Here is a 17,671-nt window from a genome sequence, read left to right as displayed (position 1 = left end):
TACTTAAAAGAGGCAATCGAGTTGCCAGATTTTAAATAGCCTTTCAAGATACGGTCTATTCATATTTGCTTGTAATTTGATTCTTTACAAAAACTCCTACATAATCTCGTTAGCTTCATAATGATACCCATACTGATGCCTCGCATGTTTTCTTGGTGCTTTAGAACTTTCCAATGCTTTAAAGCTTTTGGTCGTTGCCTTCGCTGACTTCACTAATAAATGTGTAAGTGTGTTTGTTGGTTTGTCATTCAATCACGCCACAACAGAGCAACGAATCGACGTGATTTTTAAATGGATATATCGCATAAGCAACTTTTCATCCCGGGAAATCAAAGAGTTATCACGGGATTTTAAAACCTAAATGCACGTTGAGGAAGTCGCGGGCATCAGCTAGTAAATCAGCTAGAAAAACAATGAATTCGATAATGATTAATGACACGTATCTAAAAGATACGGGTGTACGACTGTTGCCTTAATCGGTTTTCCTGAAAACGTGTCATAGCCGAGTACATAACCAGCATCGCGAGTCGTCTTCACAATTAATGTCACTCAGGATTTACGCTCGATCGTAAATCAAGATGGCTGCCAACCCTCCCGCCCCTCAGTCCCACCTGCGCGCGCGCACAATAATTGAATATTTCATGCATCTCTCTCAACACCTCTGGGATACGACGGTTGAGATACAATGTTATGGTTTATAGCTTCGCGCGCATTGTGTTAGAGCTCCTAAACTGTTGATGAGTGATCATGCAAAATGCATTAAGTTTAATAGCGATTTTAAATGCAATATTTCACATCGTTCACGACACGCCTTTGGAGTTTAGCGGCAATGTTTTATGATGATTTGTTTTGGTATTGAAAGGTGCCGTCGCCTTCTATATAATGTTGCTTTGTGACGAGAAAGCGACACCGATATTGAGATCTCACGCGGGTGGAAACTATCAAATATACAGCACTAAAATGCGACTAACCTAATTTAGGTTGACACAATAGATCGTAACATTGCAGCCTTTTCAGTAATAAAATATATCTATACCTAAATTAAAACTGGTTCAAAAGTTAATAGTTCCAAAATAACATTGTACTTATATTTGCCTCGATCGGTATAAAATTTAAAAGTTTTCCTAAATGAGAGAAACACACCTACTATTGTCTAATGTCTATACTAAAGCTCTGCCATTCTATATCTAAAAAGTAGTCAAATGCAAAATATATCGTCAATAACATGAGCATTTTGAAAAACTGATGTTTCTACGGAAGTTTGCTACGTAGGACCTTCCCATAACAAAAACCTTGGTCCTACATAGTTTTCTTGTTAGAAACATTAGTTTTTGAATATTCCCAGGTTTTTTGGTGATAATTTAAAAATTACTTTTTGAAGTTACTTAACAATTTTATTAATTTTATAGGATGGCAAAGTTTTCGCGAGGACAAGTCTGCGACAAGTCGAGATGGCAATCGGGGAGGGTACGCCCCGCACACCTGCACAGCCTCCGCGCTAACCCGGTGCGGGCGAGCGCGGGAAACGGGCGGGTGACCCGATTTCCACCTCGACCTGTGGCGTAATATGGTTACAAAGGTAACAAACACGTAGAAACTTTTTAACATGGATACAATAAGTTTAAAATAGTTTAGTATAGGTCCATGAGTTTAGTATTAAATCACAGATAGATAGGTCAGAAACTGTGATACGTAGTTATTACAAGTCTTGACAAGCATCGTGTATCAGGAAACGAGTGCCGCGTATAATATCGTCACATATCGTTATCGGTGGGAACCGCAATGAAATTTTACAAATCTGCGTAACGATCGCTTCAGTATTTTGTCACACGATAATTTTTATCATTTTTGATGATAATTAATATAATCAATAATTAACAATTGATTTTATACTGTGAATAAAAGCTTCTTAAGTTTTAAAGAGCTTTTCGTGTCTTTGTAATTATCTAATAAATAATCTTAATCTTTATCTAATCTTTCAAGAGTTTTATCACAGTGACGATATTAAATCCACTTAAGCTGCGTTCTTTTTCATCATCACCACCATTATTTCAGCCTGTGGAAGTCCACTGCTGGACATTGACAGTTTTCAATCCATCATATCCGATAATCAGCCTTCCTCATCTAGCCACTTCCCGCCACTCTCTTTAACCATTACTCCATATCTGGTCAGCGCTCACTCGTATGCGATTTCCACCTTGAACTTTTTGTCTCCAATGGCAATCGCGCCTACGACCAGTCCACTACTGGACATAGGTCTCTTGTAGGGATTTGCACACGCCACGGTCTTGCGCCGCCTGAATCTAGCGGCTCCCTACAACGTGCTTGATTTCGCCTGTCCACCTGTGAGAGAGTCTTCCAACACTGCGAGGTCATCATTCCAGCACTTTGGGACCCCAACGTCTATCGGTTCAAACTATGTATGTGCCCTGCAATTTATTACTTCAGCTTCGCAACCCGCTGAGCTATAACAGTTCTGTTTACCAATCATATTTGGTTAGGTAAGTACCTATTACATTTTCCCAGTTCAGTTTTGCCTCAGTATACGGGTAATTAGGAAAGTGCCTAATATTGTGCATGCGCTATCACAGAATTTACTACTTACTGAAACATAATCCAAAAAATTCTAATTTGCAATAATTAATCGCGAATTTGTGGGTTACTGGTTGCTGGTTACGGGTTGTGGGTAACCTACTTATCTAATTATCAGAATTTAGTGACTCTAAAAACTTATTAAGATGCACTTAATCGTATCAGACTAGTTAAAATGCAGCTATCAGCACTGAAACAATTAAGACAGGTGGGCGTAACCACCAAAATGAAATTTCCATAACTAAGCACTCCGCTAATCTGAAATTACAAAAAAGAATACATAAATAGCAGCTAAAACCGGTCGAGATGAATCAATCATTTATACTAAATCGAGTGCGCTACACGCGAATTATCTGCATTAGACATGTTAATCCACTCATTTTAACTGTAATTTTATTCCGTATTTATCGGTGCATTCATTACTGGCGACCGCAAATCGGGCGCCCAAAAAGCTCGCTATTTTCCATCGCACGCCTATAGGGGTGTCTCGTGGCACTTTCATAATAGTTAAGACACAGTTTTTTCTCTTGTTCAAGCATGATTTTTTGTTTTGATAACGCGTTTATAATATGCATTTTTTAAATAATTATGTATAGGTAATCAATTGGATTACTGGCAACCCTGTATTAATAAACCTTAAATAGAAAGCAATCGACTACTTTCTAAAATGCCTTACTTAGATAAGTTTTCCAGAGGTTGCTAATCAGGATCTACTCTTTATGTATTTTAGTGGACAGGGTGAGTCCTGATGAGAATCTGTGGTCTCTTAATCCTTGATTATTTTAGAAATACTTCACACTCCGATTAATAATAGGTATCTATTTCCGTACAAAATTAGTTTGAAAATGCTGATCGGAATGATATATTTAGAAATTTTTAAATATAAAAATATTTTTGAAGTGACAGCCCTAACCAGTCACAATAATCTGTGATGTGCAGCACACGTGAGTGTGTCATTCAACAAAATTTAACATACGTCAACCTTTTTGGAAATTGTTCCATATACCTACTCTAAATACTGCAATGGTGTAAAGAAGTGCATAAATAAAGAACTTTGTAGTTTGTACAACAAATAATGAAATTGGTGTGACAACCCTATAAAAATAAAAAGTTTGAGATATTGAACATCTATCAACCGATTAGGAAATTGTTCCATACTCTCAATACTCTCAATACCTTTTCTTCCACTTGCTATGTATTTGCTACTTTACTCAAGAGAGGTTAGGACTTCAGAGGACTGTTATCGGGTCTTTACTGGCCGCACGCCAGCAATTTCCAAGAGGACTGTAATGGAAATTGCTGGACAGTTTCATACTGATGACGAGGTTCTTTATGGTGTCGACTAAAATAAATTGAGTTTCTTTAGGTACACGATTTTAATAATATTCTGACTTGTATTAATAAAATCGTATATATTGTACCTATGTATAATTTTTTTAAATCTTTTTTTAAATAATTTTTTAATAGTTTTTATTTTTTTAATTAGGTATTTTTTTTAGTTTTTTTTAATCATTATTGTTTCTTTTTCAATTTGTTTTTTGATCTTTCTAATACATATTTTTTGTCATTAATTTATTGTTTTTTAATTTATTTGGTGATTTTTCCTCTTATTTTTTTATTCCTTATTAAATTTTTCTGATTATTTATTCTATTTTTTTTTTTGAATTTTTTCCTAATGATTTTTCATTTTTTTTAATTTTTTTTTATTTAGTTTTTTTACTGGTACATTATACAATATACATTTTCAAATGAATTAAACCTTTGTTTCTTCTATTATTTTTTATTGTTTCCACGCAATTGGATGTCATTCAAGTGCCAAGAAAGCCTTGTCGCACTGTTCATCAACCTATTTGGTCCATACTTACTCTAAAAACTGCAATTAAATAAAGAACTGAATAAATAAAGAGTTTTGTAGTTTGTACATAAATAAATGAAACTGTCGTGACAACCCTATCTGTGCGCGATAGTCCGGGTTGTGCAACACACGTGAGGGTGTAGTCCAACAGTATTTTAACATACATCAACCTATTTGGAACATGTCCGTGTCTCGTCTAAATATTGCAATTGTTATAGGTCTGTGTCGATCTTACTGCCAAAGGTCTAGAATTCTGACAGACCACTGATTTTCACGTGCACTGTGAATTTCTAGGCACGGAAAATTTGTTTTTTATTCCATTACAAATAACTTAGCCTTTGACTGCGATCTCATTTGGTGATAAGTGATGACGTAGTCTAAGACGGAAGCGAACTAACTTTGAAGGGGTCTGGCAGTTTTTATTAAACCTATTACTCTTTATTGGTAAGTATACCACGGTAACACGGCATCGTAGCGGAAGTCGGAACGCTATTCTTTTACGCTTTGCCGGTAGGGTGGTAACTAGCCAGGAAAGGAAATAGGGAGTGCATCTGGGTTTGTGCACACACACTAATTGTTTTATAATATGGGTACCTTCAAGTCAAGAGTGAATAGGCATCTTCTAGGCAAGCGCGCTCCATCTTAGGCTGCATCAACACTTGCCACCGTCTGATTGTAGTCAATCTCTAGTCTAGAAATTAAAATTTAAAAAAAAACATCCACGTAGATAGCTATTCCACCACCACGTAGATGGATATTCGAAATCAGTCGGGGGGACATTATTTTTATTACTATTATAACTAGGTAGGTATATAAAATGCATTAAACGACTGGGTAAACGCAGTTAGGTACGTTTACCTAAACCGTGTATTATTTTCCCTAAATTAATAAGCCGCGAAAATCCCCGAGTCAAATAAAAATAAATTTATTCATTTTAGTGTTATATTTCCTACAAGGTTTCCCTATAAGAATCATTTTAGTCATTAAAAACCGGCCAAGTGCGAGTCAGGCTCGCGCTCCGAGGGTTCCTTACTACAGTACAGTCGTATTTTTTCGACATTTTGCACGATAATTCAAAAACTACGATGCATAAAAATAAATAAAAATCTGTTTTAGAATGCACAGGTAAAGCCCTTTCATTTAGTTACCTTACTTCGAAAATTGAAAATACTAATTATTAGTTCATGACCACAAATTTTTCTGTGTGATGTAATCCTTAAATTCACGGTTTTCACATTTTACCCCCTATGTCTGCTATAATACCTTCTAACCTGCCAAATTTCATGATTCTAAGTCAACGGGAAGTATCCTGTAGGTTTCTTGACAGACAGACAGAGAGAGAGACAGACAGCAAAGTGATCCTATAATGGGTTCCGTTTTTCCTTTTGAGGTACGAAACCCTAAAAAACCGACCAACTGCGAGTCAGACTCGCCCAGTTAAGGATCCGTTGCTTTGAACGAAACATGAAAACAGGAATCTCAAAAGTAAGTTTGACTGCAATTCGAAAAAACTGTTTTGGTTGTACTGCCTAGGCTGGCTAGAAGGTCCAACAAGTACGTACTTCTAGTACAAGCTCTAAGCTTAGTTGGAAGGGAAAGAGTAAAATTAGTCATCTTTTAAATAGATATATTTCTTTGTTTTGTTTCAGGGAAAAGTTTTTCGTTGACAATCACGATATCGACGTCGCCGCCTCAAGTAGCGACGTATCAGAAGGCTATCAAGGTGACCGTCGACGGACCAAGGGAACCACGCTCCAAAACTAGTAAGCAAAACCTTTCTTACTTCTACCTCTTTAAAACATTTAAAATAAATCGGTCAAGTGCGAGTCGGATTCGCACACGAAGGGTTATTTATTTATTTTATACTTTATTGCACACAACACAAGTAAACATAATAAAAACATACAAGGATCTTAATCTTATAGCTGTAGCATGCAATGGCGGCCTTATCGCTAAAGGGTTCAAGTTCAAGTGATAATTTCATCTGACAAAACTCTGATTGGTCAACTATACACATCTCCGCTTCACTCTGATTCAATGGACAGGCACCCTTAATCGCATGGCGGCACGGCTATGCCGGTAGGGTGGTGACTAGCCACGGCCGAAGCCTCGCGCCAGACCAAATCTACCATGAGATTTACCACAAGTGAACGTTAGCTTGAATAGTTACAAGTTACACTCAGTGGTTATATTGGAGCTTTGGAAATCGAACACGAAATCGTGTGACAGATAGCTTTACAACGCAGACTTTCCGAAATAGAGCTCACTCATAACACTGCGTCAACAAGCTCGAACACATTTTTCAATAAAACCACGCTACTAACAGCATTACCAACTTTCGCTGTCGATACATTATGTGAATTTTATGTTAAACTAAATAAAACAAATTGATTGGCCATGTCATTGTCCGGGGCGATATTTTGTTATTATTCGCCGCCTGTAACAAAAACCGCACGAGAGACGCAAACAATTAAAATATATTATGGCCGATTCTATTATTATCAATATAATTTTCATACGTTTGCGGCCGCGCTACTCGTATCTGCCAGATAACAGTTTTCTTCCCACGGGACTTGGTAAGTACGGCGATATGTCATCGGGTCAACGATTGCGAAGGACGTTCGGTGACAGAAATAATACTGACATTGATTTACATTTTTGGTCACGTTTTATCTTTGCCTACCAACCTGCCTACGTAATTTTGATGATAACGCGTTTACATTTGACCGTGATCACACCTTAATATGGTGTGACTTAAAGCCGTGGTCAGACAAAACGCGTGGCGTAGCATCCGGGCGTCAAAATGAGAGCGCATCACATTACTGAGCGCGACAGCTGCAACCGCGTGGCTCCTTAGTGTGAGGACTTATTTTAATAAAGTTTCTTACATTTCAAGTTGTGTGTGCCGCTTTGTAGTTACCAACTGATGTTTTCAAGAGATCCAACATTAAGTAACTTTCTTCAAATGCCTATAAGTAGTGTTATGAAACACTCGTATAAAAGTGAACATAATATTAATAAGCATAATACTTGTCTTCCGTTTCCATCAAAGTCACGCGAAAGTAAGGAAGAAGAGAAGAACTAAGGAATAATTTAAAGCTGCATACACACCTGCGATTCGCAAGCAGGACGAAACGTGCGGTGTGAGTTTTTGAAGTGGGTAAAATATGACGTTGGAAATCATTTGATCCATTAATATTATGTTCGATAAAGGAGGATCCACAAATCAAGTTTTGTTTAGTTAATGCAGTCACATTGGTTTTATAGTGTCGGTTGGACAAAAGCATAAACGTCCATTTTAAAATTGAGTGTAGAATAGGTACAGTCGCGGTAGACCGGTCGCGCACGACGCGTCACGTCGCTTTAAAAAACTAGCCGCTACAGTTGCGGTCGCTCGTGACTAGTCGCATAGTGGAAAATAGCTCTTAAACTACTTACTAGTACTAACTACTAGTCATTTCTGCACCATTTAGCATTTCATCATTGTTTTTGTTCTGTACTTATAGGTATCTATTACAAAATCTTCATAAAACTTAATATATTAAGCAATAGCGACCTCCAGAAAAAAAATGCACATTGGCCTGAAAAGCGAATTATTTTCGCTCAAGCTCCGATGGACGTTGTGATCGCGCAGATGTGGTAGGCCTAAAAGGAGTCCTATCGAAATTGGTTGCCAATGCCGGGTGAAAAGCACGTTACGCCATATGGGACGGCGGCCCGGCGGCAAACAATGGCGGAATTATACCAATAATAAGTCGCACTCACGCAACGCAACTGCTACTGCATCGGGATCACCTTTGTGCCGACAGACTAAAAAGACAACTTGAGAAAATACTAAATAGTATTCATTTTTATCCTCTACCATTGTGCACGAAACATGTAGGTATGTTCGTTCCTATAACACGATTTCTACTTGAGATCAAATAAGTTATTTTGAAATTAACCTACAAATAATTACTTAAATCGATACATGTGGGAAGAGGAACTTAATCTTTTTTTCGTTCAGTTTCAGCTAGCATTGATACATAAGTTCTTTTTTGATCAGAATAAAAATAGACCATGTGTTTGTAACCTCACAAAAAGTACTTGTTTACAAAATCTTTTTATTGTTTGTTAGTAAAAAAACCGCAGAAAACCCACCATTATCACAAAATCCAAAACATAGATGGATAGATAGATAGATAGAAATACTTTATTGCACACAAAATATTTGATAAACATGACAAATAAACAAAGAAACTAAAAAACAATTGTAAGCAAAGGCGTAGTCATATAACATTACTAGTGTAACATAGTCGTACTAGTAATGTTATAAATGAAGGATTTAAGCTAACAAATACACCAATATTTTTACCATAATACGCAAACAAAATCAACCCTTGCAGACTAATCATCGCTTGAATAAACAGCAAAAGCTAAAATCCTGCTTACATCGCGATATCCCAAAACAAAGAGTTGAGTACAAAAGAGGTACTTAGCGTATAAGCCCCAAAGTCTGCAGGACAAGAAAGGAAGATCTCGTGCACAATGGACTTAAAAGTTTGAGTTAATAGACTTAATTTGTAGGTCCAATGTAAGCGGCTTCGCAGTGACCCTCTTTAATTGTGATGTGCTTTTGTCTAGTCCACATATCGAATATCGATAGTATTAGAATATTATTTAAAGTGCGGACAAGGAAGGGAGAAATAAGAACCGTTTAGACTTTAGAACATTATTACATACTCTACATGGACTTTAATTTTACAAAAGGAATTAGTACACACTAAACTTTTTTCCGCTTAAAGATTTGTGAGCACACAAATACAATTTGACAAAAAATGAAAAGTAGATATGTATAGGTATTATTATGTCTACTGTGTATGTTTTGGGTCATCATTCCTTATACGCATGGCTAAGGTTTGGAATACTCTTCCTTATCTATGTTTCCTACCACCCGGGTATCTTTAAAACAAGACTGAATGGGCATCTTCTAGGTAAACGCATCCCATCGACACTTTCCACTAGGCGTGACTGTAGTCAACCTTTAATGAATTAAAAACAAAAACACTGTAAATTTATTATTGAGTTCCTAAAATAAATATGCAATAACAACAAGTTCTACAATATCGATTAAGACAAAGTAGGTACATCACTAATTCCTAATAATTAACTCCCTGCATTTGTTTGCTTCGATTTCACAACATAATTGCGGTATATTTCGTAACATTGTAGGTATAAACTTATAAACTAATTATGTGGACTTTTTTCAAACTACGGGATCAATATAATTGCGTCGGTCTTGGTCGGTCCCTTTTCGAATAGAGGCGCTAGCGATTTCGGCATGCAACCTGTCAATTTTGAATCAAAAAAAATATTCTTTTGTCCCTAATAAGGTGATTGACACATGGCTATTTATTATAAACTCAGGAAATGCAATTTTGAGCGTTTTTTTTCTCGGAAATTAAAATCAATTTTGTGTGCAATGAACAGGCAAACGTTAAAATATGTAAGGGGTGGTCAGCACCATTTTACAAACAATTGTTTGAGTAGGTAGGTATAGTAACTACTCTATTATGCAATGTTGACTGTACTAGCTGACGTAGATCGCTAAATTTTTTCGCGGTCTACGTCAAACACTGCTTACCCTATCAGTTAGCTCAATACTCGTTTCGTTTTGCATTATGACTGGCCAGTGAAGAGGAATAGAATGCTTACTTGGCTTCAAACCCTGCACTCGCCACTAAGTATGTCAGTCATATTTTTTTTATTTTATAACTCGCTAATGCCCGCGGCTTCGCTTGTGTGGATTTAACGTTTTAAGAATCCCGTGGAACTAGCCCGTCCCCGGGATGCAAGATATCTCAGTACCAGTTGTAAAAACATTTAAACGTATAATTCTTTGAAAATCCCGTGGAATCACCACGATTTAAGAATGCACTTCCTTACAGCATCAGGCCTGAGGAATTTGGTTGCCGAATAGAATAGAATAGAATGTTTTTTTATTCATGTAAACTTTTTACAAGTAGGTACTTATGAATAGTCAGGTCGAGTTCAAAAAGTCTTTACTTACTTGGTACAATTCATAACGGACAGTTTCTAAATCCCATGAATTTTGTGGTCAGGTCCCGTACAGCATCAGGATTGAGGAGTTGGAATCCAATTTTTTTATGGGACAATATCGCAAAGCTTCTCCATCGATTAAAAAAATTACTCCAATCGGTTCAGAAATCTCGGAGATTTCGGTGTAGATATAAATGATAAATATTTAGGTAGAAAAACACAACTCATAAGAATAAAATCTATATGGATATGGACTTTTTATTAAATTAATATCGTATGTTTCTAGGTACAAATGTCTCACCCCACCAAATCAGAGCGATAGGCTTCCAGCGGTCTTTCATCCCGAACCCCTCCATGGCACTGCGGGAGATGGAGTACAAGTCCTCGTCCAGGAGTCTGCGCTCCCTGTCCCACGAAGAACGGGAGTACAAGACCAACGCCAACTTACCCACTGAAGGTAAGTTCGTGTGTTTGACACTTTATGCCACTTTTAAAGGTAACTTATAATTCCCCTTACGTTAGGTCGCCTTTATTTTCGCAATAGACGATTAGTTTTCAATAAGCGGGATCGTTCTTAGTGAGTTGGATTATATTAATGGTAGGTAGGTACCTACTTGAAGATTCTGATATGCATTTTTTTTTAATAGTTACTTATAGCGAGCAAACGAGCAGGCGGGTCGGGTCACCTGATATTATTAAGTGTCATATAGTCCGCGACAGGTCGATTGACAGTCGGGGTATGAGGGGAAGTACGGGTGTGCGGGGCCCCCCGCACACCCGTACTTCACCCGCGCTCGCCTTCACCGGGTTAACGCGGGGACTGTGCTGTGTGCGGGCGTTCCCTCCCAGTTTGCCATTTCAACCTGTCGCGTACTATAGGTACCATTAAAAAAAATTAAGCATTCAAATATACATATAACAGTCGCGTATGCCCGCGACTTCGTCTGTGTGGATTACCCATTTTACCCAGTTAGGAGTTGAATTTTCAAAAATCCTAACTTAGTGAATGTCTACGTCATATAATAGCTATATGCATGCCAAATTTCAGCTCGATCCGTCCAGTAGTTTGAGCTGTGCGTTAATAGATCAGTCAGTCAGTCTGTCAATCAGTCAGTTTGTCAGTTTTTCCTTTAATTGACATAGATTTTAAGCAAAAGAAAGTGGCTCTTGATTCGCAGCGTTTTTTTTTTCAAAAACAGTTGAATAAAAAGAACTACGAAGTCCAACGCAACCCAGCAAAGCGTGACTTAGAATAAATGTTGCAAATTATAAAAGCAGTTTTATAACTCTACAAAATAAGTATCTAATTTTTAAAGCTATCCTAGACTCGAGCCTGGCTGGAATAACTAATTTCTGAAGTAATTACGTTTTAAATAACTGCGAGTGTCCCGACCCGCTAAATGTATTAACATCACCGCTTATTGCGCTCAAAATCACAGCCCTAACTGACTGGCTTATTTGCCGAGCGACGAGCTCTATAGCGAACATTGAATCTATTAGAAGTGGCTGTGTATTTATGAGGACTCTACCTTTTTATAAGAAACGTTAAGTCGAAACCAAATGAACGAAAGTCCCGCAAATTGACCAAAAAAAATTAACATCGAAATGACGTCATTTGACGTATATTTAAGTAAAAATATACCATCAGCTCGAAACTTCAGTCTAGTGCTGACGTCACTAAAATGGGGGCCACGCGCGTTAGCTATTTGAGTGACTTATACACCTACCTAAATTAAAAAATCACAAATTGATCAGAGTTTTTCCATAAACTATAGCGATTAATTTAAGTGTCAAAACAAAAAGTATATACACAGCTTTGTAGCTTTCTGTATGTTTTTCTACGTTCTTAGCATCTATGACCTGAACATCTATGGCCGTTCTAATTAAATAATAATAAATAAAATAGACCTGTTCCTTCGAAAAATAAAGAACTACAATAACACTTCAAGTAACTTAAGGTTATAGCTTAATAGCCACCATATTAATTTTTTTTAATTATAGCCAGTGTCACTCGGGATGATGTAAAAATTCCAACGATACTCCATCCCATACACCCAAATCTGTTCTAATCTGGCATTTAAAAGTTATGGTGGAATAAAGAAACTCGCTTACATACAGTTACACCCTGAAAACACTACATTCCTTTTTCTGGGCAATCGTGTAAAAATATAAAATAAAAAAGAATTTGCACAGAAGAAAGGAAAATATACCTATGTCATGTCTAAATCTTGTCGCCTCTACCCCAGAGCGTTTACAAGGCAATCCCAACAGCAGCTTTCATCAGCACGCGGCGATTGCGCGCGCGCAGCTAATGACGCCCATTACGCACATTATTAGCCTCTCCACTCCACTCCTCAGATCATGTCAACTGTTGTTCTTTGATTAGACAATTAGTTTAAGAAGAAAAGTTTTAAAGCACTTATTTTAAACTTGTCTAGTCCGTTTATTACCAACGCTTCGTGCTTTGCTCGCAACACCGAAGGAAGTAGGTACATCAATATCTAGAAATGCCAACAGTGATTGAAGAAATCAATAAATATAAAAATAAACATCGGAAGCACAGAATATATTATAGTACTACTCGGAAGTCACCTGCAAACAAAAATCCTTTTCAAATCTACCTCACAGATGTCAACTAAAAATAGAAATAGCCTTGAAACGAATTTTTACAAAAGCTTTTGAATCTTCAACCGAATCTACCACTGGTTCGGAATGCCTTTCCTACCGAGAAGAAACAGCAAGAAACTAGCCTGTTAGAAGCTTTTGTTATTTGATAAGTACGTTCAACTATATTTCTGTAAGAAGAAGTTAGACAAAGTTTTTGCAAAATTCTCGCGGATTTGTTTATGCGAACGCTTGACGCTTGCTCCTAATTTTTTTAATAATGATAGATCTAGGTAAGCTTGCTCCAACCACACAAAATTAGTACAATAACTACAACGCATTTTTCATCAACCAATGCGTATCTACCACTGGCTATATTAGGATAAGCAATAATGATAGTCCATCCCTAATCATCTGTTTCCTACCGAAAAAATAGATTAAACTAATACGTTCAGCCATTCTATTTTAGGAGTTCTTACAAAATAAAGCTATTAGATAGAAAACATCTGCAAGGCCTTGTTCTCAACTCAAAATATTTGGGAATAAAGTTAGAACTATTTTTAAGATTTTCTTGTTGGTTGATTTTACCTACAGGTGTAGGTTATTAACTAAGGAAAAAGTTTTCTGTTGTTATTAATTGAACATTATTATCAAAACTTTAAACACTAGCAGAGACCAATAATTAATCTATGATTTATACCTCGCCAGCTGTCTGATGACCTTAAAAAGGACAGGCTAACTGATTTGATAACTAACTAACTCAGCCCGGCTTCACAAGAAATGGGAGTATCTATATTATAAGCCCACTCAAGCTTCGAGAACTAAGCCTGTAGAATAACAACAAAATGAGGTCTAGGTTGGAGATTGGATCTTTAACCTAGACCTCATCATTGCTTTTAATTAAGCAATAAAAGATTAAAAAAGATTTAAGTAAATCTTCCTTGGGCTTATGAAACCCGATTAAGAAAACAAGCATGATTTAGGTACAAATATTTTCAGAAGAAGGACAAAATTGTTTAATAATCTCATCATTTAAACTACAATAAAACAGAGCTATTCCCAGTAGAGCGAAAAAAATATATCAAAATCATTATTACTGGTCAAAACAGTAGTCGGGGCAATTTGATCAGTACGTGCATATTACATGCCGATGGCGAGGCGTGGACGGGGCCATCGGAACGGGCCAATTACAGCCTGATGGAACACCTTGCACGGCGATCGGGAATATGACCAGATAAACAATGGTAATATTAGTTCAATCATTACTACTGGGTTGTAAAATTGTTTTGTTATTTCTGGCGACTATGAAAACCAAAATAAGCGGTGATAGCTAGTCGTTAAGACGTCGGTTTCATATTCGAGGGCACGGCGTTCGATCCCGGGCACGCATCTCTAACTTTCTGGAGTTATGTGTTTTAAGCAATTAAATATCATTTGCTTTAACGGTGAAGAAAAAACACCGTGAGGAAACTTACACACCTGAGAATTCTTTATAATGTTCTCAAAGGTGAGTGAAGTCTGAAAATCCACACTTGGCCAGCGCGGTAGACTATGGCCAAACCCTTCTCAATCTGAGAAAAAAGGACTTTTAATTACTTACAGTTCAAAATGATATAAAATATTCAAAATTGTATGCATTGCTTAAATCAGCATCCTTATTTAAACTAACTACTTAGGTAGGTACTCTACCACTGGCTTTCAAAGGTCATCCTCATAACGCATCATACTCTTCTCTGGTTAGCTGGGACATAATTATCAAGGACACAGACAATCAAAAAAGTAACTCGTATAATCAAGAAGGTTTTTCAATAAGGAAATTTAAGCTAATCTCTTGGTTCGTCTGATGCTGACAAAGGCAAAGCCAATGACCTCCGGATGGCCAACGAGAGAAAATAATAACAATAACTTCAAATGCGATCTACAGAGAAAAAACGACGCCGACACAATGTCATTATGGCAGCGTAACATCGTGCACAGAACTAGAAACGATTAGAGGTGAATAGGCTTTATAATTTAGAGGGTATTACTTCCTAATTGTGCCAACGGAGCTAGCTACTGCCTACTGGTATCAACAATTAAGACTAGGTAAATTTTAGACCATATCAACTTCATTCAAGGACTAGCTGTATTGCCTTGATGAACTTGGGGTTAGGACTTGATAGAGGTTGATGCTTGGGGAACAGTGGAGCCTTGTGACTATGCCCAAGCAGTCTTAATAATATCTAAAAGAAAAAAACTGCGATGAATTATAATTCTGGCTTGAGTAACGGTAAATAAAGAAGTTGATACTTGGGAATCTTTGGAGCTTCGTAGCAATATCGTCGTAGATATATTTTGATATCGGTTAAAAAAGATAGTAAGCACTTTTAAAGCACTGAGTCCACAGGTTTATGGCCTTAATGCGGTCTTAAACAGTTTAAAGATTGGGGCCTAAAGATTGCACTTGATGAGTTAGTCCCGGTTTTTAGGACTCCAGTTGGTGGATTTTCTATAGTTGAAGAGACGAGCTATAAGTAGCTGATGCGTTCTTTATGTTATGTTTTTGATTTGATGAAAATCCATAATATAGGAACCAGATATAATTAGATTTTTTTTTTATGTAAGCGTTACAAACCACTCCATTTAGGTAATTCATCATTATCATTTCCGAAAATACATAGTAGATTGATAAATAAATAATGTATTAGAAGAAAGTGATTTTTAAAATCATTCAATTCAACGTAATATTACATCGCACCTCATTTCCGGTACAATATTTTCGATTTGATTGATCAATTTCGATGATCAATATCTCGGGTGCTATGATTGGCTACCGAGCGGCTACGTAACAAAGTTCGCTACGTAGACGGCTATTTCCTTTATTTTACGATACAATACTCAATAGGCATAGATAGTCAGGTCGTTTTGTTGGAAAAAAGCTTTGTATTACAAAACGTAGGATTGTCGGTGGAAGCGTCGCCGACGCGTATCTTTGCGGTTACACTTACACAAATAAAGTCAATCTTGGTGCGAGAGAGGGTCCGTGTGAAAATTTGATAACGAAACTATAGATCGATGGGGCTGCAGAAATCGAGGCAATAGCTGCGGTTTCAATCCGTGTGCTACTGTGATGTAGCGGCGGACACGAATTAGCCGATTGTAAGGCAACCGCTCTATCGCACGCGCCCTATCTCTGTATGGCAGGATAACGGTGTTTGACCAAACGTTGGAATGTATTTGTTAGCAAAAAGACTCATAATCAAAATATTATTACAAGCAATTGAAGAAAATATATTTTTTTATTTGATAGCCCTCCTTCAGCGCGCTCACCAGCATAAGATTTGTTTACAAATCTTTAAGCCCCTGTAACTTCAAAACTACACAACTTTACTGAAGTCTGGAAACCATAGAACGTGTCTACTTTCATTGAGATTGATTTGTTTGATAATATGTATTCAAATGTAAATCGAACTAAGTAGGTGCGGTGCATATTATGTTTGGAATGCGCTATCGATTAGAACCGTAAATACCTATATCATTCTACTGCTTTATTTTTTGTTCTAAAATTGTCTCCTACAATTATTTTGACTCAACTCAAAAGATCCAATAAGGCAGGCATAGTAAAATGTGTTGATGGATTTTATTACGTACATCATCCCAGAGGCATTAAAACTATTAAAACGTATGGTAGGCGGGGCAGTGCGGGCAAGTGCAACATTAACTTCTTTAGCCACAAACCACAGCTCCTGGATCCAACGAACAGACGGACACGCTTTATCTTCTGTAGTACCACTTTTACATAATTGCCCATTATCCTAGATCGAACTATTGATGTGACCATTGACGTGACACAAGCATACCGGCTTACTGATAAAAAAACACGATATTATGTTACTACATCATGCCTGCGACTTCATCATCGTGGATTTAGGTTTTTAAAAATCCCGTGGAAATTGTTCAATTTTCTGGGTTAAAAGTAGGCTATAATCAGATCCAAGATGCAAGTTACCTACTGACCAAATAAATGATGCCCGCGACTTCTAACCGCGCTAAACGTGGATTTAGGTTTTTGAAAATCCCGTGAGAACTCTTTGATTTTCCGGGATTGAAAGCAGTCGTTAAAATTAGTTACTACCATGGCCGAAATTCGGTCAGGAGTCATGCGTCATGCGAACTAACTTATTAGTTGCAAAATAGTGTGGTTACGTTACAGGTGGACTATACTATAATAAGAAAGCCTCGGCTTCTTCGATGCACCTATATTTTATCAAAAAGCGGTTTGATGAAATAACATGCAGACCGAAGTCAAAGCATAAATAAAATCAACACTGCCAAACAATATAACAATTTGCATACATAATCGCCTCCTCACAAGCTAAGAGGCTAACCTTTTTTTATTTGCTATTTTAATGAACTCAGTGATTCGGTGCGGAAATTGTGGCATTCTTATACATTCTTAGATAATATTCTTATAATTAAATACATAATATGTGGAACGATACTGTTTTAATCAGTACCTACCCGTATTATAAATGCAAAATTGTGTTTGTTTTTTGGTTTGTTGGTTTGTCCTTCAATCACGTCGCAACGGAGCAGCCGATT

The 17,671-nt window shown here is 37.1% G+C and overlaps 1 protein-coding gene across 1 annotated transcript in view; it reads left to right on the top strand.

Moving 5' to 3' along the window:
• LOC117990949 (protein lozenge-like) overlaps positions 1-17,671 on the top strand; it is a 54,740-nt gene that overhangs the window by 15,741 nt on the left and 21,328 nt on the right. The window contains exons 3-4 of the mRNA XM_034978451.2: positions 6,097-6,210; positions 10,773-10,943. Coding sequence (XP_034834342.1) covers positions 6,097-6,210; positions 10,773-10,943 — 285 coding nt within the window. The remainder of the gene's footprint in view (positions 1-6,096; positions 6,211-10,772; positions 10,944-17,671) is intronic.

Source organism: Maniola hyperantus, chromosome 19 (genome assembly GCF_902806685.2).
Source record: "Maniola hyperantus chromosome 19, iAphHyp1.2, whole genome shotgun sequence".
Lineage (NCBI taxonomy): Eukaryota > Metazoa > Arthropoda > Insecta > Lepidoptera > Nymphalidae > Maniola > Maniola hyperantus.
This window is presented reverse-complemented; position numbering and strand designations above follow the sequence as displayed.